Below are 25845 nucleotides of genomic sequence, written 5' to 3'. Positions count from 1 at the left end.
AACCAAACAGGCTTAGATGTTGAGCGTGAATCACTGAATCATAGAGAGCATGCAGGTGGCCAAGATACACTGAGTATTTTTTGCAGACACGCAATCTCTTGTATACCAATGCAAACACAAGGAGAGTAAAATTTTCAGTTCAGAAGAAGCTTGTATACCAATGCAAACACAAGGAAAGTAAATTTTTCAGTTCAGAAGAAGAATGAACATAATTAGGCTTGGACCACGGTGTGTCTGTCTGTCTGCTGGTCCTAGCCACGCACAACTAGGCCCGCCGTAGCCCGTAGACAAATCTCGCATCCACTTCTTCACGGCAACCCCCAAACCAGCTGCTTTTTGTAAATAAACTTTATATTATGTGGAGGGACGCTTATGCTGAAATTTAGCTTATGCTGAAATGTTGTGAGAGAAAAACACTGTTCCATGGTTGAAAAGTAACTCAAGCGAACAGGGATAATGATTCCGAGAACTCAAATCTGATCATCTTATCTGCTTCTCTGCTGCAACATGGAGTACGTGTGTATAACTTCTGTTTCTACACCAAGAGCTTATCATCCTGAAAATGTTCTGTTCACTTTTGGCGTTCATTTCATCAGAGTTGTCCTTCATCGCCGGGCACGCAAACATACACTGGAGACAAAAAAACAAAGCGATGGCCAATTTTGTGCGCATGTCCTTAATGACATGCTACTGATTCCATGTCAATTTCCAGGACTTCTATTCTCGTGTCAGTTCCGATGACGAGCCTACATAATCAAGATATGTTCGTGGTCAGAAATTAAAGAGGCAAAAACAACCATTAGAAAATTCAATTCCCTACCCTAAATGTCAGTGTCCGGTCTCATTTGAATACTAAACTAGTACTCCCCCGTCCTTTTTTATCTGTTGTTCTTACTTATCGAGAAGTCAAACATACTCAACTTGGACTAAATATATATTTAAAATAATAATATTTATGGTACATAATTAGTAACATTAGATAGATTTTTTAATTTCCTTTTATAATAGATTTATTTGAAGACATAAATGTTGCTAATAATTTCTACAGATATAGTCGAATTTAAAAAAATTTGACTGGCACGGATACCACGGTAACACTTAATTAGGGACAGAGCAAGTGCCTCTCTATATTCATACTTAGAATTGCATTTCGTTATAGAGGGAGTACTCTATTGGGATCATCTGGCCAAAATTCAGAAGACTGTCTGTCTATATATCCTTCACCAGTTCTTGAGGGTGGTGTTTGACCATCAAATCATGACCAAATAAATCATGGTGACCATGCGATGTCTCAAAGATAATTTTTTTTCAAAAGAAACGGGGCAGTTTGTTCCCTATGTGGAGCAGTTTGTTCCCTACGTGGAAACATAGATAACAAATAGACATACGAGCACCAGTTTGTTTCAATCATAGTAAAATTTCTCTTAAAACAAATGCTCAGTTGTCCATAATTATTGTGGAAGAAGAAATGGTCGATGATTCTTTTTTCAGGTCCTCATTTTGCAACATGACCTATACTTCTGTACAGATGCTGAGATTTTTCATTTTTTTAAAAAACCTCCGCATGCAAAACCACCATCAGAAACTTAGCTAGGTTTTAAAAATAGTTTCAAAAGTACAGGCTTCAATTCTAGAACATCTTATAGGCTAAGCTTAGTGTTCAAGGCAGACCAAGTACCATAGTTCACAGTTTATGACTTCTTCAACTTAAAATAAAACAAGGACCAATAGCGGTGAGATGAAACAGATCAATTACAGATGCTTTGTTCCTATCGCTACAGTTCGCTAAAGACCATTTAATATAGGCTGATTTAGCCTACTTCTATGTCCTTCATTCACACGTCAATAGTAGCAAAGTACATAAATAGAAAGATAATGAATCATATACCTCCTTGAGCCTACAAATCCAAGATATATGATCTTCCCGCTAGACGTGCACCAAACAGTTTTCACAAGCCTGAAACTTACAAAGTAGTATTACGGTTAGTGGTATCCTTCAACAGCTTAACACACAACATAACTAATAATAAAACTGTTACATATATGTTAGAAGAAATATAAACCCTAAAAATAACACAAAAGTGAAACCATCGAGATATCAATTAATTTGGTAAACTGTAATCATCATTAATGATAATAGTCACATGGAATTGATCTGTCAAGCTGAATCCTGCAGAATTACATGAATCGATCTGCTCGCGATCCGTGCACTCTAGCACCTTAGGTGCGGAACCATAATTGTGTCAACACATACCAAGATCAACACTCACTTCATCAATGAGGTATCCATTGGTGAAGTGGGTTCTGCATATATATACCATTTGCCTTGCAGACTAATCAACCTTCTCAAACACACTGTGCTATGTCAATGCCAAACTAGATTTCAACCTCCAAGCAAAACTAAGGCGGTCCGCTGGATCAGCTCTGTAAATCAATTAAGGTGCCCGCCTCTGCAAATAACATTTACAGAGGTGGATGCCACCTTAGTTAGGCATCACGATCAAGCGTCACAAGTCATAAGTCACACGATTTTCGTGTGAAATACATGCACGAGCGCTTCCTAGGATTCGAACACATGACGTCTCGTCTCTCGTGTCTCATCACTACCACTATACTATACACTCACTTGTCTTGTATTGAATATTTTGGCCCTAAATGATTTTTAATAAAAAAAAATTCAACTACAAAGTTTTGGATCTCATCGAGTACTATATTTTTGGTATAGTACATATTTAAATGACTTCAAATAAAAAAATTGTCAACTAAAAAAACATATGTCCTAATTGTACTCTTAGTTGCTAGTTGCTACATAGAATAAACATGCATTTTTAGCTTGGCTTGTCCGTAGTGCAAGAGATTTCTTTTCTCTCTAAAAGAAAAGATGTAGGCGCAACCATATATTTTTTGAAAAACTTTAGAGTGCTTACAACTAAACTATCAATATAAATATATTATAATATATACTTAATTTCAAAATATAAGAATATTTATCTAAAATAGCAAGTTATATAATTTTTTTAATATCATGGAGCATTATGTTATTTTAACATGAATTTTTGTTTCTAAACATGGCATAGGTGGGCAATTTATATGTTATAGTTTAGGGCGTTTACGTACTGGTTATTCTTCGTATTGACACTTTGGCAGAGCTGGGCAATTTATATTTATATTTAGTTGGTTACTTTATATGTACGAGGCTTTCATAAAGACAAAAGTGGTAATGTTTTAGAAAAAGGAAGACCCAGTGGTTAATATTAGCAAGGATGATTAGAGTATAATGAATCCGTAGATGGAATGTATAACTTTTTTTTTGTCTAAAAAGGTGTTGCGAGGACTAGTGTAGAGCGAAAATACGTACGCGGTATATACGAAGGCACTGAAAATGTTCTTATATATCATTGGAGCAAACACGGAAAACCTTTTTTTTATAAAGGACAACTTATTATTACCATATATAGAGGCACACGCACCGAGACACGACAATACGTGATGAGTATGGATGAAAACGGATCGGATACGAACGGATATCACTCATATTATATTTGTTTTCATATTTCTGTTCGGATTCGGATTCGGACACGGATAGCGTTCGGATACATATACGAATACGGATTGACTCGGTTACGGATACGAATAATGAGTATCGAATACGGTATGAATCGGATTCGGAGAAGGTCGGATACAAATATCTATTCGGATATTGAGTAAAAGCAGCATATATATATATATATATCATACGTGCGCAAACCATTACACCACTCTATGAGTCCATAATCCATCTAGATTAAGCCGAAAGACTAAAGAGTAAAGCAACAAATAAGATAAAGATACAGATACATCATACATCAAACATCATACAAGCACCCATCTTCGCGGCATGAGTAGAAATAGCCAAGCTCATGGCTTCATGGGTCTCATGGAGTCATGGTCATGGATTCAAGATCTACGATCCTTATATAGGCCATTTTTTATTTGAGAAAGTTTGAACAAAATGTAGTTCAAATTTCACAAGTGTGTGACATAGTTTTAGAAAGTCTATATGAGATTCAAGAATTTGTGACTAGTGTTTGATAAAACTTTCTCAAATGGGAAAATAAGCTATGTAACAATTGTAGATCTTGCTGAGATGATCAAACTTGGTATTCAGAGTTTTTTCATCTGAGGTCATTTAGTGTCTCATTTGAGCAAGTTTGACCAAGTCAAATTTGGTCAAATGAAAAAAACAACACTTTGACTCTAGTATTATGAACTCTAAATGACTTCAAATTGAAAAGTTTTGAATACCAAGTTTGTTCAACTCATCAAGCTCTACAATTGTTGTTTTGGTCAACTTTCCATTTGAGAAAGTTTGGACGGTTCAAATTTGTGATTTTTAAATTTCGACGCCTACAAACTAGTTTTCGGAACCCTAGATTGTCTCAAATTGAAAAGTTTTGAATACCAAGTTTGTTCAGATCATCAAGATCTACAATCCTTATATAGGACATTTTTTCATTTGAGAAAGTTTGAACAAAATGTAGTTCAAATTTCACAAGTGTGTGACATAGTTTTAGAAAGTCTATATGAGATTCAAGAATTTGTGACTAGTGTTTGATAAAACTTTCTCAAATGGGAAAATGAGATATGTAACAATTGTAGATCTTGCTGAGATGATCAAATTTGGTATTCAGAGTTTTTTCATCTGAGGTCATTTAATGTCTCATTTGAGCAAGTTTGACCAAGTTAAATTTGGTCAAATGAAAAAATAACACTTTGACTCTAGTATTATTAACTCTAAATGACTTCAAATTGAAAAATTTTGAATACCAAGTTTGTTCAACTCATCAATATCTACAATTGTTGTTTTGGTCAACTTTCCATTTGAGATAGTTTGGATGGTTCAAATTTGTGATTTTTAAATTTTGACGCCTACAAACTAGTTTTCGGAACCCTAGATTGTCTCAAATTGAAAAGTTTTGAATACCAAGTTTGTTCAGATCATCAAGATCTACAATCCTTATATAGGCCATTTTTTTATTTGAGAAAGTTTGAACAAAATATAGTTCAAATTTCACAAGTGTGTGACATAATTTTAGAAAGTCTATATGAGATTCAAGAATTTGTGACTACTGTTTAATAAAACTTTCTCAAATGGGGAAATTAGCTATGTAAAAATTGTAGATCTGGCTGAGATGATCAAACTTGGTATTCAGAGTTTTTTCATCTGAGGTCATTTAGTGTCTCATTTGAGCAAGTTTGACCAAGTCAAATTTGGTGAAATGAAAAAACAACACTTTGACTCTAGTATTATGAACTCTAAATGACTTTAAATTGAAAAGTTTTGAATACCAAGTTTGTTCAACTCATCAATATCTACAATTGTTGTTTTGGTCAACTTTTCATTTGAGATAGTTTGGATGGTTCAAATTTGTGATTTTTAAATTTCGATGCCTACAAACTAGTTTTCGGAACCCTAGATTGTCTTAAATTGAAAAGTTTTGAATACCAAGTTTGTTCAGATCATCTAGATATACAATCCTTATATAGGCTATTTTTTCATTTGAGAAAGTTTGAACAAAATGTAGTTCAAATTTCACAAGTGTATGACATAGTTTTAGAAAGTCTATATGAGATTCAAGAATTTGTGACTAGTGTTTGATAAAACTTTCTCAAATGGGAAAATAAGCTATGTAACAATTGTAGATCTTGCTGAGATGATCAAACTTGGTATTCAGAGTTTTTTCATCTGAGGTCATTTAGTGTCTCATTTGAGCAAGTTTGACCAAGTCAAATTTGGTGAAATGAAAAAACAACACTTTGACTCTAGTATTATGAACTCTAAATGACTTTAAATTGAAAAGTTTTGAATACCAAGTTTGTTCAACTCATCAATATCTACAATTGTTGTTTTGGTCAACTTTCCATTTGAGATAGTTTGGATGGTTCAAATTTGTGATTTTTAAATTTCGACGCCTACAAACTAGTTTTCGGAACCCTAGATTGTCTTAAATTGAAAAGTTTTGAATACCAAGTTTGTTCAGATCATCTAGATATACAATCCTTATATAGGCTATTTTTTCATTTGAGAAAGTTTGAACAAAATGTAGTTCAAATTTCACAAGTGTATGACATAGTTTTAGAAAGTCTATATGAGATTCAAGAATTTGTGACTAGTGTTTGATAAAACTTTCTCAAATGGGAAAATAAGCTATGTAACAATTGTAGATCTTGCTGAGATGATCAAACTTGGTATTCAGAGTTTTTTCATCTGAGGTCATTTAGTGTCTCATTTGAGCAAGTTTGACCAAGTCAAATTTGGTCAAATGAAAAAACAACACTTTGACTCTAGTATTATGAACTCTAAATGACTTCAAATTGAAAAGTTTTGAATACCAAGTTTGTTCAACTCATCAAGCTCTACAATTGTTGTTTTGGTCAACTTTCCATTTGAGAAAGTTTGGATGGTTCAAATTTATGATTTTTAAATTTCGACGCCTACAAACTAGTTTTCGGAACCCTAGATTGTCTCAAATTGAAAAGTTTTAAATACCAAGTTTGTTCAGCTCATCAATATCTACAATCCTTATATAGGACAGTTTTTCATTTGAGAAAGTTTGAACAAAATGTAGTTCAAATTTCACAAGTGTGTGGCATAGTTTTAGAAAGTCTATATGAGATTCAAGAATTTGTGACTAATGTTTGATAAAACTTTTTTAAAATGGGAAAATGAGCTATGTAACAATTGTAGATCTTGCTAAGATGATCAAACTTTATATTCAGAGTTTTTTCATCTGAGGTCATTTAATGTCTCATTTGAGCAAGTTTGACCAAGTCAAATTTGGTCAAATGAAAAAACAACACTTTGACTCTAGTATTATGAACTCTAAATGACTTAAAATTGAAAAGTTTTGAATACCAAGTTTGTTCAACTCATCAATATCTACAATTGTTGTTTTGGTCAACTTTCCATTTGAGATAGTTTGTATGGTTCAAATTTGTGATTTTTAAATTTCGACGCCTACAAACTAGTTTTCGGAACCCTAGATTATCTCAAATTGAAAAGTTTTGAATACCAAGTTTGTTCAGATCATCAAGATCTACAATCCTTATATAGGTCATTTTTTTATTTGAGAAAGTTTGAGCAAAATGTAGTTCAAATTTCACAAGTGTGTGACATAATTTTAGAAAGTCTATATGAGATTGAAGAATTTGTGACTAGTGTTTGATAAAACTTTCTCAAATGGGAAAATAAGCTATGTAACAATTGTAGATCTGGCTGAGATGATCAAACTTGGTATTCAGAGTTTTTTCATCTGAGGTCATTTAGTGTCTCATTTGAGCAAGTTTGACCAAGTCAAATTTGGTGAAATAAAAAAACAACACTTTGACTCTAGTATTATGAACTCTAAATGACTTTAAATTGAAAAGTTTTGAATACCAAGTTTGTTCAACTCATCAATATCTACAATTGTTGTTTTGGTCAACTTTCCATTTGAGATAGTTTGGATGGTTCAAATTTGTGATTTTTAAATTTCGACGCCTACAAACTAGTTTTCGGAACCCTAGATTGTCTCAAATTGAAAAGTTTTGAATACCAAGTTTGTTCAGCTCATCAAGATCTACAATACTTATATAGGCTATTTTTTCATTTGAGAAAGTTTGAACAAAATATAGTTCAAATTTCATAAGTGTATGACATAGTTTTAAAAAGTTTATATGAGATTCAAGAATTTGTGACTAGTGTTTGATAAAACTTTCTCAAATGGGAAAATGAGCTATGTAACAATTGTAGATCTTGCTGAGATGATCAAACTTGGTATTCAGAGTTTTTTCATCTGAGGTCATTTAGTGTCTCATTTGAGCAAGTTTAACCAAGTCAAATTTGGTCAAATGAAAAAACAACACTTTGACTCTAGTATTATGAACTCTAAATGACTTCAAATTGAAAAGTTTTGAATACCAAGTTTGTTCAACTCATCAGGATCTACAATTGTTGTTTTGGTCAACTTTCCATTTGAGAAAGTTTGGACGGTTCAAATTTATGATTTTTAAATTTTGACGCCTATAAACTAGTTTTCCATTTGAGAAAGTTTGGACGGTTTAAATTTTGAAGCACTAAATGATTTCAAACGAAAAAGTTGTAAACAACAAAGTTTCATAACTTTTTGAGATCTACAATTTTTATTTTGATCATTTTTCCATCCAAGGTCGTTTGAATAATATCCGGATAATATCCGTTTGAATAATATCCGGATATATCCGATACTTAACCGGATTATCCGATATCCGTCGGATATCGATGATATTACATTCGTATTTGATATCCGCCTAAGATATCCGTTTTATTATCCATATCCGAAAAAAATTATGGATATCCGAGTAACTATCCAGGTAAGTGCAGTGGTAGCTGGGGACTGGGGTTCACGCGGAATATCACCTGTAGTTAGTGGAGTTCCAGAAGCAAACAGCCGGGTGTGCGTCATTATCCAAGAAATCCACGACACCACTTACAGCTACTAGTGGAAGTGTTGGGTGGCAAGTTACTGCGGTACATCTAGAAAATCTGGGGTCATGACCGAATGTGTGAACACGTGTCCTTGTCTGCAAATCCCATATCTGATGCATGCAACACCACAAGAAATAAATAAATAAAAATAGTACTTATTCAACACGACTGCTATTCCATTCAAAATGCACACATCGATGCTTACCTGCGGATCTCTATTGACACCGGAAACAACCACATGGTTCGGACCTGCAGCCTCAGTAAAAACATGATCATGGCGCCATAAGCCCGGACATCTTATTGTTGTGATAGGCTGATCAGCGGAAGGATTAATTGACCAGACCTGTTAATAATAATTCGGTTTTCATGTATAGAGGATCGATCAAAGTCAAATTGAACCAGGACATGAACTAATTAATAGCTCCGTTCGTATAATATGCACAAAAGAAGTAGCAAAAGAGGAAGACCAACCTTGATGACCCCATCATAATAATGGGAAGTGATGAAGGTGTTGGCGTCCATTGGGTTAAACGTGGCATGGGCTATGCCGTAAACGTGAACCTTTCGACAACACGCCCAGCCCTTTTCCCAGTCCCAGATCTCAATCACGTGTAGACATGCCCAGCCCTTTTCCCAGTGTTCGCACGCTGATACTGATAGCAGGTATGGGCAGGTAGGGTGAATCGCCAACGATTTGACCGAACCAAGACCGGTGGCTTTGAAGCTCTTTATTTCGTCCAATGTAGGACACGTGTAGACATGGATATATCCCCTCCTATCTCCAGCCACACACCATTCCGTTCGAGGGATGAATCTTACTGAGGTTACACGTGCATGGCCATGTATCATGCGACGATATAAGTTTTCTGGTTTGTCCTTGATATCTACTGAAAAAACTGTCGTCACCTGGTAATTAATTGATGAAAATAATTATTTTTTCTTTGTCATTGCTAAAACTCCCCATTATTAATACTTGTGTTATAATGTGTTTGGGTTAGTAAATACTAATTAAAATTGTTCCAAATCGATACGGAATATATAACAGTTCAACCATCTCGGCATGATAAAAGGACAAAGATGCTTGAATGCCACATGTGCCATTACCTCCATTTCGTAGTACCAAAAGGAAAGAAGCTTGCCATGACCCACCAAAATCCTAAGGGATTGGATGAAATTTGAGCACAAACAAGTAAGTGTAAAGCTAGATATATCGATCAAGCTCATTCTGGTGTGTCTAGTAATACGCCAGCAACATCAATCGTTAAATCTGCTCACCAGGGCTGTGTTGAATGCACATCCATGGTTTGTATCTCCTCAAAACCGACCCTCCATATGACCTGAGACAACCAAAAAGTCATTTGGTTTGAATCCCTTTATACTTCTATAATATGCAGATAGCTTGGTATGGGCAGGAAAGGTTAATAGCCTATTTGATGACAGAACTAAGACCATTTGGTTTCAATCTCTTTACTTCTATAATATTGTATCCCAAACTATGTCCGTTTACAAAACCATTGCCTTCTAGGTTTAGAAAGCTAGAATTCGTATTGATTGTATTCATGAACCTTGTGAGTTGTGAGCAAATTATATAGGAGTGCATTAAATTGGATGGACCCTGGGTCCAAACATCATCTAATCTGGAATTATTTTTCTGATGTAATGATTGCTCTGCCGTGGTAGATCCTGCACAGGCCACGTCGTTAAATAAAAATTTGACACGTGGAAAAACCAAGGAATCACACGTGTAGAGCAAGGATATGACACGTGGATCAATACAAATCCAAGACGTGGTACAAATCCGTCCTACCACATGGTCGAATAAAAAAAGACGCGTGGGTAGTTTAGGACGTGACACGTGGTCCACTAAAAAACTGACACGTGGACGTACAACATCGTGACACATGGTCAAGTAAAAAAAAGACACGTGGGATATTGTGGTCAAGCCACGTGGACCAATAAAAATATGACACATGATCCAATGAGGAAGTGACTGCTATAACCGCAACACGACACGTGTGCCAATAAAAACCTAACAAATGGAACAACACAGATGACACGTGGTCCAATAAGAACCTGAAATGTGCAAGAACAAGAGAGGGCCACGTTGTCCAATAAGAAGGTGACACGTGACCCGAACCATCTCCAATGTAACCGGCTATAGCATCTACACGTGAAAGCATCTCCAATGGAAGCATCCGCGAGCATGGCTGCCCCTGCCACGCATACCAAAATAGTTCTATGCTAGTTAGTTTTTCATCACAAATCAAGCCACTTCTATGACAAGTTGTCGGGTCCATCATGGATGAACAAATATAACACGTTGTTTTTGACGAACGATTTTTTGTCATAAATTCGTCATAAAACTGAAATTATGACGAATTTCGCTTCTTCGGTGACAAAAGTTGTTCGTCGTGTATGTGCAGATTTCTACCGGTGGATGCCCAGGTGGCTAGAAATTTAAAGAGACGACACTTCAAGTTTTCATATTGGGTGCCCCGGAACAAGGTACAACTATTAGGGAAAGCATGGATCTTTTGACCCCCCCAACATCACTGGTTTGATCAATTTTTTTGCACGATAGGTATTGGTGGGCCCTTTGTTACCCTTTGGAAGTAGAGAGCCAAGGAGAAATAATAGATCATTGAAGCTAGCGTTGGACCATCCTAAATGAGCCTTCAGCATTAGCATCTGGAGATCATGCCTGAACCTTGATTGCTTCTGCTGAGTTTCAACTCTAGCCTACCCTAACTTGTTTGGGACTTAAAGGCTTTGTTGTTGTTGTTGTTGTTGAAGAAGGGAAATGAGCCTATCTATGAGGGTTGTTCATTAGAATGGATGATGTTGCCTTTTGATCTCCGGATGCTAATGCCGAAGGCTCGTTTAGGATGGTCCAACGCTAGCTTCAATGATCTATTATGTCTCCTTGGCTCTCTACTTCCAAAGGGTAACAAAGTGCCCACCAATACCTATCGTGCAAAAAAAAAAAGATCAAACCAGTGATGTTGGGGGGGTCAAAAGATCCATGCTTTCCCTAATAGTTGTACCTTGTTCCGGGGCACCCAATATGAAAACTTGAAGTGTTGTACAAACTATGACGCGGGCTTCAAGAGGAATGCTAGTTGTCTCATGGATGCGAATGACAAGGGGGCCTCGAGTGGGCGAAGAACAAGGCGAGTGTTGTGGGTGCTTAACCATAGCAAATAATTAGTGGATTGATCAATGGGTCGATCTAAAAGTGCATCTAGCCCTTTAGTGGGTTTTGGTTAATCGAATGACGACCCAATTAAACACTACTATATAAATCTTAATGGAGGTGGGCGAAATGGGTTAATGGAAGTGGGCATTGCAACCGCCTCCAATCAATGGTCATGGTTAATCGTGACATAACGGAGGTCTAACAAAAAAAAGGGCACCGCCGCGCAAAAGAAATCCTGTAGTAGTGAAAGGTCTAACAAGTTTGCTAAGTGTTGAACAGAAAATTGAGTTATTGCATACACTTGTGGATTGTGTAATGAGAAGTGTATCCAAGGTTCAACTAGAAGGCAAACTTGATGGTATTCCATATAGTGTTTAAATGAAGGCTAAATTGTGTATTGTTGTGTTGGAAGATTATGGAAACAATATAGTTCAGCAAAAGACAACAATGCAAATAGAATCGATGAAATGGCCTCTATATTATGGGATATCATTGCATCATGTGAAAGCAAACATGTTTGGCAGCATGCAAATAAGACATGGGTTGATAACATGGAATGGTCTTATATAGGTGGCTTGCTTTTTTGTGAACAAGAAGAGTTTGATAGTGAATTAGCTTTGATTAAGTTAGAAGTATGAAGATAGATATTGAAGTGAATATTCCAGGTGTCAAGCCAAAAATGAAGAGGATATAAGGAATTATGAATTGGCTTGACCATATTGATGTTTATTCATATATGTCAATCTAAGTGAATCAAACTGAAGCTTGATTGATATCAACATTTATATCTAAAAGATATTCAAGCAAGGATCACAATAATTAAGAAATCATTTTTCAATGGATGCTTAATTTGATGTGACTTGAGTAAGGCTTGATAGGGTGAAGATAGCAAGGAAAGGGCTTCGAGGGACTAAGCGAAGGTGAAGGGAAAGCTGTGGTTTGAGGACGAGGTACCATGGCTAAGGTGAAGAAGAAAGTACATGCATTGAGTCAAAAGTATTAATCGAGCTATAAAGAGCCATATTATGTTGAGAATCAAATCATTAGTAGGAATGACTTGAAGCCATGAATTTAACTCATGTGTTGAAATGGTTCAAGTCACCTACTGAAGGAGAGTTTGCTCGAAGAGATAAGATAAAGATGATTGCAACCCCTATGAAGTGATATTGAGAAGAAATGGCATATGAAGACATTGAAGACTCAAGTGGTTGAAATGGTTCTATTCTCTTAATCATGAGTATAGGTATGCCGTTCTATCAAGGGGGATACAATACAAATCATAGACAAGTCTCAAGTGCTCAAACTAATCGGACCCCAAGTGCTAACATGAGAGAAACACTTGGCACAACACTTTCACATGTTGATATTTGGGCTTGTTCTTGGTTGGGTTGGATAGCCCTCGAAACAAGCTTTTGGAAAGCCCAAGATCATTGACATCGGAGTTCAGAGTCAAAAGTTATGGCATCTTCCATGAGGTGACCTGTGTTGTTTCTGAGAGTTGCAGAAGTGCCGCTTCTCTGCCCGGCAGTGCCACGCGACGAGATGCAGTGCCACACCTGTATAGGTCATAACGACTAGTTTTTGTGGGGTGGGTATATGTACCCATCCCACGCCTCCTGGTGAGGCTGCTGGTGCCCAAATCACTCCCAACTCATTCTAAGCCTTGTTTGAGCTCTCTCTAACCCCTCTCTTTGTGAGAGTGAGTAATTAGTATATGATTAAGAGGTAGAGAGCATTTGAGAGCAAGCCAAACCTTGAGCACTTGTTAGGCTTCATCAAGCATTCGTTGTGCATTTGTTACTCTTGGAGGTGAAGCCTCCTAGATGGCTAGGCGTCACCCGGTGAGCTCCCATACTTGTGAGCCGCGGGAAAGTTTGTATTGCCCAAAATCACAGTGGAAACCTCGAGCTCATCACCTAGGTGGTGAGTTAGAGAAGAGGAGTGAGTTGAAAGAGACTCTAAAGCCTTTATGACTTACTCAACAATGTGGAGGTAGGCAAGCCTTAGTGGCGAGCTGAACCACAAGATAAATACACCTTGTCTCTCTTGTGTTCTTGCTTTGTATTGCGCTCTACTTGTTTGTAGGTGATTTCAGGTTTTGGTCATGATCTACTTGTGCATAAGCTTTCGCTTCAAACAAGTGATGGAATAGGCTCAACACTACCCTAGGAAGCTCAGTAATTTGCATGATCTAAATTTCTTTGGGTAGATTTTCAATTGTGCAGTCGAGTTTGTTAGGTGGAGCGGCAGTGTTGCGCAGGTTTTTAACAGCAAGTTTGAGTTTTGTTTTAAACAAGCCTATTGTTGACATTTCTTAGCATCACTCTTAACTAAGTTGTCATCCCTAGCATGATGCCAGAAATGCGTTGTTGGTAATTATGAGAACACTTGTAAATTATATATATAAGGTATCCGCAAACGCACAGATAAATATACCATTGTAGCATTTCACCCAGGAGTATACCGAGTATCGTTATTTATATTTTATCCACAGGGAGGAGCTATGGGGTTGTGTTGGCATAGAGATATTGACAAATATGTATACTTATGACAAAACCATTCTCATGCTATGGCAGGGGTAAGTCAAGTGATAAATAAATGATAAGTGTAAGATAATAATGGTATTCCAGAGATAGAAATAGATACTCATAAAATGTAGTAAGGCTAAGCAGGAGATTTGTTAAGAGCAAAAGATTCCTAAGTCATTACTTGTCTAATAAGTCTTTTGTACACCCAAGTATATACACTCTCATCTATAGTATAACTAACTTTGGATTTATGCATAAGGAACATTACTAATAAAGATTAAGAACAGAGCTTGTCTTCCTTCGTAATCACGTTCTACAAAGGACTCAATAGGAGTGTCACATCCGCGATCTACCATATGACCCAGATTGCAGAATGCATCCGCAGGCAAACAATATCTAAGCACCATGCTTACATAATGTCGACCACTTAACTCTCTCGAGAACTGAGCTAAGAACTTTGCGAACATATGCATATATTCATCATTAATCATAACTATATTAAGCATATTACTGGAGCAAACTAGGAACATAATAAATAGCAACATAATATTGAAGTAGCATCAAGTCATAAATAAGGAGATACAATGGCTATACCAGTCTCTAGACGGCAGATCCAGAATCTTGAGCGATAGCCCAAACTCTACTTGAACCTTGCTAGCTAACCTATACTAGAAACTTGAAGAATTGGAGCTCTATTATCTTCTCTTTGGAAACCCTAATTTCTGGCCTAATCTTGACTTATGGCAGCGTGCTCTAGAGGAGGGGGCGCAGAGGATGGTTATATAGGCCGGAGCGTCCAACGTGAGCCGTCAGATCAAACCGACTTAAAGGACGGCGTAGATGCATCCTAGGAGGCGGTGGGAAATCGACATATGAAGGAGGCTAATAGGTGGGTCCCCTAGGGGCCGAGCGGCCTCTAGGTGGGCTCAACCAGCCCCACCTGGCAGTGGCTTGGCTCCCGCTTTGGTGTGGAGTCCTCTCGAGTCTTTTGGAACCTTCTGGAGTTGATTTCGCTGCGGATAAGCGTGATTTTATTTGGCGATTTAATCCTCCTTAACGATTTTCTGGATAAACCCTACTGAAAACATAGATTCGTGAAAACTCATGAAAATTGTCAGTTTAAACCCATAAGTCTATGTTGGTGATCCTTTTCATGCATTTATTCAAGTTAAGTTGACTGTTTATGATGAATGATAACTACCGTCAACACCTATTCACCCCCTCTAGGCGACTTCAAGGTCCTTTCACGATCTATGGGACTTGAATGGTTTAGGACTCAAGCCAAAAAGGATATATCCTTGGTTGAGAGTCTAAGCCCTATATGTCCAGCAGTGAGTTCATCATGTAAGAATACTCAAGTGAGTTCTTACAATGGAAGAGAGAGAGAGAGAAGTTGCTCTCATTGGCGGAACCACTTGAGGAGTGCTCAACTTCACTGATAAATGAAGAGCCTCAAGTGATTCTCCCAAAAGGTCTAAGTGATCATGCCACATTCACTTCCTCACCAACATATGACTTAATGGAAGGTAATGAAATGGTGATTAGGAACAATGCTTTTACATGTGGCACTTCTACTTTCTCTAGTCCTTGTGAGACTAACATTTTGAAGGAAGAAGAAGCTTGTCTTATGGCAAAGAAAGAGAAGAATGTGGCAAGTGAGAGTGAGAGTGAAGATGATGAGTTCAATAAACACTTTGCACATATAAGCAAGAAAGACAAGTTGATCATGCTTAAGATCATAGAGAAAACTAAAGAGCAAGAAGAAACTCTTTATGAGCAAGAACTTCTCATAAAAAAGAATAAATGCTTGGAGAAGTTGACCAAAAAGCATGAAACGCTTAAGTGCTCTCATGCTAGTTTGGTCAAAAGCCATGAAAACTTGTCAATTGAGCAAACTCATACCATTAACTATCTATATTGTGTTGCTCAACTAGAAGATGAGAACTATGTGCTTAAGGACAAAGTGGAAAGGTTCACATAGGAAGAATGAGATATTGCAAGAAAATCATGATGAGCTCTTGTGCTCTCTTGAGAAGCTTATGGATTCTCATCTCATGCTAGAAATTGCTCAAGATCGAGGTTGAGGTAACAACGGTAAAGTCATACCAACTTCACACTCACAAGTGCACAAGTACACAAGTTCCACCTATTTTATCATGTGCTAACAATTGTTGCTCTCAAGCAAGCCAACCTTCCTTTGAGCATGTACTTGTAGAAATTTGTGATGATTCCATTACAAAAGAAAATAAGGAGCTGAAGGAAGAAGTTGAGAGGCTAAAAGGGGACTTGATTCAATTGAAGGAAAAAATGCAAGGTTCAACCTTCTCAAGATAACCATGAATACATGGTGAAGAAGCTTGAGAAGGGATCAACCATAGCATGCATGAAACCCCATCAACAAGGTCACAAGTCCAACAATGGCAAAGCCAAGGGGCAAATTGGAGAAGTGCAATATATCTAGAATGCAGAAGTGCTGCTCAAGACTATGGCAGTTCCATGACGCGGTAGTGCCATGTCCAAGAGCAGAAGTGCCACACCTGGACAGAGCAGCAAAGCCCCCAAGGCCACCAAGGTGCAACTTCAACCAAAGAAGACTCTCATTACTTGCTTCAAGTATAAGAAAGTGGGTCACCACATGAGAGATTGCACCTTGAAGAAAGAAGAGAAGGGCATGAGCAAGATCCAAGAGAAGAAGAAGATGGCTCATGTCAAGTGCTCCAACATGGGACACAATGCCTCTATGTGTTTCAACAAGATTGATGACCAAGCCACACTTCCAAAGAAGAAGACAAGAAGAAGCATAAGGAAGTGTTATGGTTACCATGAGAAGGGACATGAAATTTGATCATGTCCTAACAAGAAAAGTGAAAGCCTTGTGACGAGATCCTAACATAGGGGTATGTTAAGCCTCGAAATCAAAGGTTTCTGACCAAGAGACCCCCCCGATCGATGCCTCCGGGATCGCTCGGGGACTCGAAGGCTACACCCCTTAGGTGCGCTCGCTTTCGGCTAAGGATTGGGCCAAGCCCAACCACGCCCTCCGCCTCTGCTCGGGGCTCGGGGGCTCGTCCGAGCCTCAGGCTCCCGATCGATAGGAGTCTGAGCCTGATCCTTGGCCCTCCCGTCCTTCAGTGCTAGCTAAGGCCTAGGCTAGAGACAGGCGCCCAGAGCATCCATGGCTCAAGGGCTCCCTAGTGCTGCCCAGCAGGCGCGATGCTATCAATCACTCCTTCGACAAGGTCACACATGGGGCGTCACACAAAGGGACAAATCCCTCCACTGGATTTAGGGGCTTGGGGGCTCCTAGGCCCACTCGTCCGCCCCTCAAGCTGGATGCCTTCACCGCCAAGAAGCTTTTAGAAGGCACACCTGGTGGAGGCCGATCCAAGACGATAGAGCCTAGCACTCAGCATGTTAGGATGGAGCAGCCGGACAACGCTCAGAGCTTCTTCGACTCCACGACAACGCCAAGGTCCATCCATGCCATTGTAAGACCCTCTTGGACTCTAACGCATGTAGACCATAGGCTAAACTCCCCCAAACCATCATGTACCCGACCTACCTCAAATTATAAGGGGAGGTCAGATCCTAGAGGAGGAAGGACGATTCAAGACAGATCATTCGAGTCCTCACTGAACAGCTCGAGCTCTGCACCGAGAGCAGAGCCATCCCGAGAGGAGTACCGAGAGCTCCTCCCCACTTCCATTGTCTTCCTCCTCTCCAACGAGGGGGAGACCTCACCGTCGATGAGCCAAGCATCAGCACCAAAGGACCCACTTCCAAATATCTCTTATACTCTGTTGTAACCCCCCGATTTTGTGTGCTCTTGAATACAAGGGTCATCTGTTGCTGGACGTAGGGCCCCGATAGCCCGAACTAGGATAAACTATGCGTCCTCTCTGTGTTCTTGAGTCCACCCAAGCCACCGAAGACACACTCAGTGACATCCCGACGAACAACAATGCTTACCGTGGTTTTGACCCCACAACACCTTGTGTCATCAAGAAAGAGGATCATTAGCAAGGTAGCAAGCAAAAGGCAAGAAGAGAAGGCTAATAAGAACAAGAGCCGCCTATACTACACTTGTAGAATAAAGGGACACCTAAGAATAGATTGTTCCTTGGGTAACACTCCTAAGCTCAACTTGTCAATTGATTCAAATTTGCTTAGGCCAAAAAATGACACTTGTGCTAGAGAGGTGATTGGTTCACCACATGCTAGCACAAAGGCCATTTGGGTGCCTAAGTCTATTGTGACTAATCTTGATGGGTCCATTTTCCCTTCGTTGAGTCAAATAGAGTTTTGGAGATTACTGAGAAAATTAAGCCATTTGCTCTTTTGATTGCTCCATTGCTCTATGGATGGTTCACGAAGGTGAAGCTTAGTTTGATCTAGAGTTCGCTGCAAAAGTTTTGGAATTTTGTGCAAACAAATTGTTTCTGATCATGCACTGTAATGTACAAAGGTACACCAAATCGACAGATGATTCTCTACCAGATGGAGTTGATCAAGGTGCCTAAGGTTATTTTAGCTAATGCCTTTGCCTCAATCCATTTTGTGAAATATTCTATGGCAAAGCGGAGAAACGCAAGTTGCTTGGTGCCGGTGGAAGTGGCCCTACTGTATCAACTCCCCATCACTATAATGGCCATGTTGGGATTATTGACTTGGTTTGGTTTGCGGGTGTTGTTTACTTGGTGGCAAACATCTAACAACTTTCGTAGCTTTGGACCATCTGCTTGGCATCTTCGGCTGCCGATGGCCAATAGAAACCTTGCCTCATCGCTCCATGGATGATTTAATATGGTCCTCTATGTGTGTCGCATGAACCAACGTGAATCTCACTAAGTAATTCTTCACCCTGCTGCTTGCTGATGCATTTGAGGAGCGGCGAGGTGACTCCGCTTCGGTATAGCTCACCACCTATGATTGAATAATGTTTGGTGCGAGCATTGATCCTTTCGATCTCATGTTTGCTCGTTGGCTCGTTAGTTTCATTCAGATATGCGAAAATGGGTGATCTCCAGTCTTCGCTTGCGATGGCATGTAATGCTGCTGGGTGGTCCTCTTCTTGTTTTACTGCCTTGATAGTGAGGACTTGAAAGAAAACATCTGGGGGCATTGAGGCATTCTGTGATGCTGCCTTTGCAAGCTCATCTGCCTCCATGTTTTTGCTTCTTGGGATGTGGCGAAGGGTGAAACCTAAGTAGTGCTTTTCCATTCATCACAGTATCTGGCAGCAACCTAGTGAGGAATAATGCGCACTGACCGGTGACAAGGCCTTCGATGGCCACTGCTATGACCGCTACTTCTGGAATGTTGGGAGCATGTTCCTTGAGCTGGATGAACTTTTTTTAATAGTCGGATAGACTCATCATCTCACTGCACACAAGTCATGGGCGATGCCTTCGACTGCCATGATGAATGATTTCGCCAAGGCCTAGTTGTCTCCCCCGGCGGAGATGACTAATTTTCTGGCATTGGACTGTCCGTCGAAAGGGGAATGAGAGGCTTATAATTCTGTGGCCAAGGGTGTTGCTATAAGTCTCTAGATAATGGTGGGGTTTGATCGTATATTGCTAAGTTTTCGCCTTGATTTTTGAGCTATGGTTGAATGACATCAATGCCAACATGCCTGGCGTTTTTGCCATTTGCCCTCTGCTCAAAGTCTCTGTTGAGATTAATTCGCTGTTGTTCGGCTTCTCTTATGGAGTTTTCACCTGCTCAGCCCTGTTTCTCGCCACTACTTGCTGCAACTGCTCTTTTTGTTGCTCTAATCTTTGGATTTCCTGTCCTAGATTTTGCCGTCTTCATTTTCGTTCTCCTCGACTCCTAGATCTTGTACGAATCCTTCTAGGGTGTCTTCTTGCCCCACTGGCGGCACTGCTTCGTCATGTGGGATCTGTAGCACTGCCAATTCGGGTAACTGGGGGGATGGGGGGTATTCGCCCTAGGGAGGACGGTTGAGTTCGCGGCTAATGTGGCCACTGCTTTTGCTGGGGCCGCTTCTTCTACTGCTTTCGAAGTCTCGGTTATGTCACTTCCTCCTTTCGCTCCTTTCCTTGGGGCCATGACAAGTTCGGGCAACAACCACGGTGGAGTATCAAACGAAAACGAATGACATGATAGCTCGCTGGAATAGCAATCTTCTTATTCGTCATCCTCTACATCAACCCTTTGGGCCATGTTTATACATGCCCGTAGACTTTCCAAAGACTAAACTACCCCTTCAACCGCCCTAGATTCGCAGCATATCCTGCCCGATCCAGTACAGCTTGGTCCTAACTCAAACTACCTCCCCCAGGAATAGTCGTCCCCGGTCCACGCCTGCCCTCGTTCGTTGGCCCCGCACGGAAGTGGGGGAGGGACCAGCGGAGGCAGGCTTCTCTTCGCTGGTCTCTGACGGGTGCCTAAGCCTCCAGCCTGGCAGCTGCCATTCTGCCTCCTCCTTGCTTGTTCTCCTTTCGCCATCCCAGAAAACTGCCTGCAATTCCATAGTGTTCACAGCTGGCGGAATGGGAACGCTGCTTTCGAAATGCAATCCGTTAGGAGGGTCCGAAGAGGTCTTAGTCTCCTTTCGCACGCTGGGTTGAAAAAGGTCAGGGAGGTGGAAAGGGTGAAAAGAAGGGGGTGCCTAGAAGGCGCACCTTCCCCCAACAGATGGGAACTCATGTTGTCATCAGATAAGTTATAAGATTTGATTACCAATGATCACAATATACCATATCTAGAGATATCCTAATATTATACACATGGATGAATCTAGTCGAGTCAACCAATGTTTCGGTACATGTGATGGGAATATAACTTGGCATAACCTTCTTGAGATGGAATATAATGTGTCTGCTTCCTCATAGACATCTAATGCAAATCATTGTTGGTTGTTGCCCAGCAATTAATGAAAAAAATTACTTAAAATTGCTCCCCCATATAATTAGGCCAGTCTCAATTGGGTTTTCATGAGTGTTTCATGAGCAATAAATGAACTGATGTAGCATAGTATTGATGAATAGAGAGATGAAAAAAGTTTCATGGGATGAACTGAGTTTCATAGGGATGAAACTTGTCTACACCGTTTACAACACATGAGTCTTGAATAATAGTGACATGAAACCCCCACCTGGACTGGTCTTAGGTGATCGTGGTTAACAAATATAAGTATGCCAAATAGATACGAAACATGAAACATTATGTCAACCATGTCATCTTGAAAAGGACAGGCTGACAAACTCACCTTAGGGGCAGGATCCTTTGGTGGGCAGATGACAGCCTTCAACACGGCAGCATGTACCTCACCATCCAACTCTTCCACTCGCTTCAATAAATCATCATCATTTTTTTGAGAATCATTGTCAATGGATGACTCCAGATTTTGAAGGTCCTTGCTCTCCATGGAGATCATCAGTATCTCAAACATGCCCGCATCTAATGGCGGTGTCTCTTGCCTTACCATCTTTACAGTTAAAACAACAGTGGACATTGGGCACAAATAGGAGATGCGCTGGTCGATAGCATACATATCTTGGAACTGCTGTATGATAAAACAGGCAAAATATTGATGTGTCCTGTTAACTAAGTTCAGTGAGCACTGTGTAACCTTTTTGGCCTCGAAGGGAAAGCAGAGCTCGAGAGGGTGGACATCCAGCAGCGCACTCTCGCTTGACCAACAAGGACGTAGCTACAACAGCAGAATATGTGCACGGACTAGTGAGAGTTCAGAGTGGCATTATATGCAACACACGCACACAAATCATATCAAGATAAAAAGGTGGAAAGAAATGGAAAAACTGCTTTCAGTAAGAATAGACATTGTATTGTATGACTGTTTACATGCAAAAAGAAAAGGGAAACACTGCCAAGCAAGAATAAAACGGATCTGGCTAACTGTTGATTTTCAAAACAAAAGGAAAGAGATTAGCTATTACGAAGTGGAATTACCATGAATTCTCTGTATACATGCATGGACAAAATTAAAATGCCAAATCAACATTAAATGATGAGCAGATTGAAAAAAACTGAATCATATATAACGTGGGAAGACTTGTATGCATGGTGGTACTATGGTTTATATATATTACACATGCATGTTTTGCTCCCCTGTACGGTTGGCTGTAGAAATGTAAACTCACCTCTGGCGCCATGGATGCAATAATTCGCATTGGCTTGCATGCTTGTTTGGCCTGTCGATAGTACTGGTAGAACCTACCCAGCTAAAAATGAAGACACAATAAATCAATTATAGGAAGTTTGTGGGAGCAGGCATGTATATTTAATGTAACTGAAAGCTGATGATACTACCTGCACTGAAATATCTGTTTCATTAAGCCTACGGATAATATCTTGTATATGAGGCCTTTTGCTTGGGTCATCATGCATGCAATCTATCCCTATCTCAACACATAGTTTTACTTGTTCTAGTGGTGGATTGCTCTTTGATGTCCCAAATGTGTTCGTCCAACTTTCAAGCACCTACCAATGTTACAATAAAAGCGCACTAAGAAGTATATATATATCAGGGGCGAGCCTTTAATTTTAAGATAGGGAACACAAACATGTAGCTATATAGAACACGTATAGGTTGATACATATTTCGAACCCGCAAATAGTGTGATGAATAGCACCAAGCAAAAACAAAAATGTAGCCATTATCTTGAAACAGGAATGTAAATTATTACTACCATATTAACATTGGGGCATTCCTTACTCCCCGTTAGAATCTGTATGATTATAACACCAAGACTATATATATCTGTCCCAAATGAGATTGTTCCGCTTCTTAAAAATTCTGGTGCCATATATCCCCTGCATGAAAAATTAATGCAGTGAGAATAACAGCCAAACGGGACAGTAGTATGCACCAGAGAGTTAGTTGGTGCCTGACAATACAAATGGATGTCTGAGAGAGAGAGAGAGAGAGAGAGAGAGAGAGAGAGAGAGAGAGAGAGAGAGAGAGAGAGATTTAGATAGCATACGGTGATCCAACTATATTTCCAGTAATAATCTTGGTTTGGTTTTCTCTGAAGCGTTTCGATATACCAAAATCTGTAATCTTAGGCGCCATGGTGTCGTCTAGCAGTATATTTTCAGGTTTGAGATCCATGTGAATAATACGCCGCTCGTGAAGATGAGCCACGCCCTCACAAATCCCCTTAATTATTTGATAGCGAACCCTCCACTCAAGTCCAGAAGATGCATCTGTGAAGAATATACACACACACAACACAACGCAACACAAAAGGTAACTATGATTAGTTCTGATTTATGTCATGAGACGAGCTGTTTCTTCTTTACTTATCAGAAATGCTCTTACTTATGGCTCATCTTACCAGTAACATAGTTGACAAGACTCCCTTTACTTAGGAATTCAAAGCAAAACAACATGTTCCGCTTGTCTACCCAGACATTTCTTCCTCCATGCGGATACACCATATGCTGCGTTTCGTAACTGTAGCCTAGAAACCGTACTATGTTTCTGTGCTTCACCTCTATGAGACAATTAACCTCATGCAGGAAATGCTCCTCTTGAACCTCAATAAGCTTGTTAGCATGAAGCTTCTTCACAGCGACAATAATCCCATTTGGAAGCACTGCCTACAGTTCACAACATTATTGTTAAGTTTAATTTGTGTCCATGAGCTAGGGCCAAGTTGCCTGCATGGTACGTATATATACTTACCTTATAAACAGATCCAAAGCCACCGACGCCGATAAGTTGATCATCAGAGAAATCTTGTGCGATGGCCTTGAGGAACCAGAAAGGTAGGTCTATTGGAGCCACACTTTCATCAGCTAACGCCTTCTCTAAGTCAAGACATATGCTGTTTTGGTAATTATTGTCCATCGTCGGACACGATGGATGAGACTCGGAGGCAGATGCTCACTCTTCCAACTTCACTGTATCTAGAAAAAAACAATTGATGGACCGTGTTACTGTGGCTATGAAAAAATGTGTAGGAGAGGGGAATGAAAATAGGATCAACAGACATGCATGGGAGGGGAGAAACACCGTATTGCTAACAAGTAACAACTAACAGATCTCTGAAAGAGATGATTTCTTCATTGGCAAGGGAAATAAATAAATAAAAAAAGGCAAGCCAACAACCCAATATATAATCAAACACTCGATCTCCAGCCACAGTACGCAGCAGCAGAAGGAAGAAATAAATCTAGCTAGACTTACGACATGATTAATGAGAGGTTACAGGTAGCAGACGGAAGGCGTCAACAGGGAAGGGAGGGAGCAAATCTAGCTTCGAACGAACGAAGATCATTATTTTCCACCAAGGGCACGGGGACAGGGCATGCAACGCATAGTCTATACTCTATAGCTATAGTACAGTGGTATATGCAGAAGAAACAAAGGAGCTGCCAACTTTTGATTGTCTCGAGCAGAGCAGGAACACGTGAGGGACATCGATCAAGGCGACGACAGTACGTCTTCAACCTCGTTGGCACCAACCGGAAATTGTCGTCAAATTGTGGAAGACGTGAAAATAAGATCAACAGATATAGGAGAAACAACTCATTAAGGTAACAAATCTCTGAAAGAGGCAGGTAATCTCTTCATTTTTTGGAAGGAAAAGAATGGTAACCCAAACACTCTCCAGCAATTACGAAATTAGCTATAGAAGCAAATCTAGCTAGACTTATGACAGGATTAAGCAGCACTTTGGCAGATTGTTAGCCCACAAAAGCTTTGCAAGATTCCAGCACGGAGAGAAAGAGCTACGTACTGTAGTGTATATATTTGAGCTCGCTGCGGCAAAGTGAACAAAAGAAACATGGACCGGTGCAGGACCGGCCCCCGGCAAAGCACGACACTGCTAAGCCGATGCGGATGCGGTACCTGGATGAAGCAGAGCAGGCCCAGGCGGTGCAGGTCCTGCTTGAGGGGAATTAAGCGTCGTGGAAGCTCTTATCAGGCGTTGACAACCGGCGGGCAACTGCTGCTGCGCCACCGCGGCGGCGTCTTGTATTGAGGGGCGCCTTAGGATGGGAAAAGCAAGCTAGGAACGACGAGGACGACGGCCGTGCTTGGATTTGGTCAATAATGGGCACGCTGCAACTGCAAACTCTCTCGAGTTGTTTTTCAAATAACAAAACGCGAGTTGCTTGTGCGCAAGGCAACTAGAAGAAGCAACACATCATTGTCTCTCCACCAGTGACCAGTTGTCCAATGAGTTTCCTCTGACTTTCCTTCATTTCACTTCTACTCATAATACCGGGTCTTCTGTGGTGATTAGGATCGCATAGCTGTCCTGTACCCTCTAATATAATGTTCAATTGGCCAGCGAAAATTCTACAAAAGTATTAATTTGCTGGCAAACATCGTGCCTTTTAAAATAATGTTTCCTCGTGAGTAGCAGAGAGGAGGACAATAAATGTCGTTTTTGCCCCCTCACACTTTTTATCCCTTCGTCGCGTTCTTCCCTCTGGTCTTCCTGCCTCGGTTCTCTAACGCGCCGCCAGACGGCCCCTCGTGGAGATGAGCACCATAATGAAGCAAATTATTAAGGGTCCATGATAGCTAGAGTAGCTCCTCAGTGGCGGAGGTCGGCCATGTTGTGCTCCACTAGGAAGAGGTGCTCGCAAAGGGTTCGGCTCTCCTCTAGCCCTACGCCACACGCCACATCCTC

The 25845-nt window shown here is 40.0% G+C and overlaps 1 protein-coding gene across 5 annotated transcripts; it reads right to left on the bottom strand.

Moving 5' to 3' along the window:
* Nucleotides 1–119: 119 nt before the first annotated feature.
* On the bottom strand, nt 120–25284 carry LOC136509136 (uncharacterized). 5 transcript variants are annotated; one of them, XM_066503950.1, is made up of 16 exons: nt 25056–25284; nt 23886–24109; nt 23536–23800; nt 23182–23404; nt 22888–23011; nt 22508–22678; nt 22339–22419; nt 21807–21887; nt 21444–21740; nt 9761–9822; nt 9590–9641; nt 8957–9391; nt 8691–8828; nt 8417–8595; nt 1889–1957; nt 120–746 (listed from the first exon to the last, which is right to left on the bottom strand). In XM_066503950.1, exons 2-16 carry the CDS (start codon nt 24048–24050, stop codon nt 677–679), a joined length of 2412 nt encoding a protein of 803 aa, XP_066360047.1. In that variant the 5' UTR covers nt 24051–24109; nt 25056–25284; the 3' UTR covers nt 120–676. The 5 variants fall into 5 exon arrangements, with proteins under 5 accessions (XP_066360047.1, XP_066360048.1, XP_066360044.1 ...); XM_066503951.1 differs by having other exon boundaries at nt 21444–21737; XM_066503947.1 differs by having other exon boundaries at nt 21444–21887.
* Between the last annotated feature and the right edge of the window lie 561 nt (nt 25285–25845).

Source organism: Miscanthus floridulus, chromosome 15 (assembly GCF_019320115.1).
Source record: "Miscanthus floridulus cultivar M001 chromosome 15, ASM1932011v1, whole genome shotgun sequence".
NCBI classification, from domain to species: domain Eukaryota; kingdom Viridiplantae; phylum Streptophyta; class Magnoliopsida; order Poales; family Poaceae; genus Miscanthus; species Miscanthus floridulus.
This window is presented reverse-complemented; position numbering and strand designations above follow the sequence as displayed.

Coding starts and splice junctions, on each gene's coding strand:
- LOC136509136 (XM_066503947.1), bottom strand. CDS start 24,050: ATGGACAATAATTACCAAAACAGCATATGTCTTGACTTAGAGAAGGCG. Junction 23,012..23,181: donor GGAAATATAGTTGGATCACC/GTATGCTATCTA, acceptor TTTTTCATGCAG/GGGATATATGGCACCAGAAT. Junction 747..1,888: donor GGATTTGTAGGCTCAAGGAG/GTATATGATTCA, acceptor TTGATTATGTAG/GCTCGTCATCGGAACTGACA.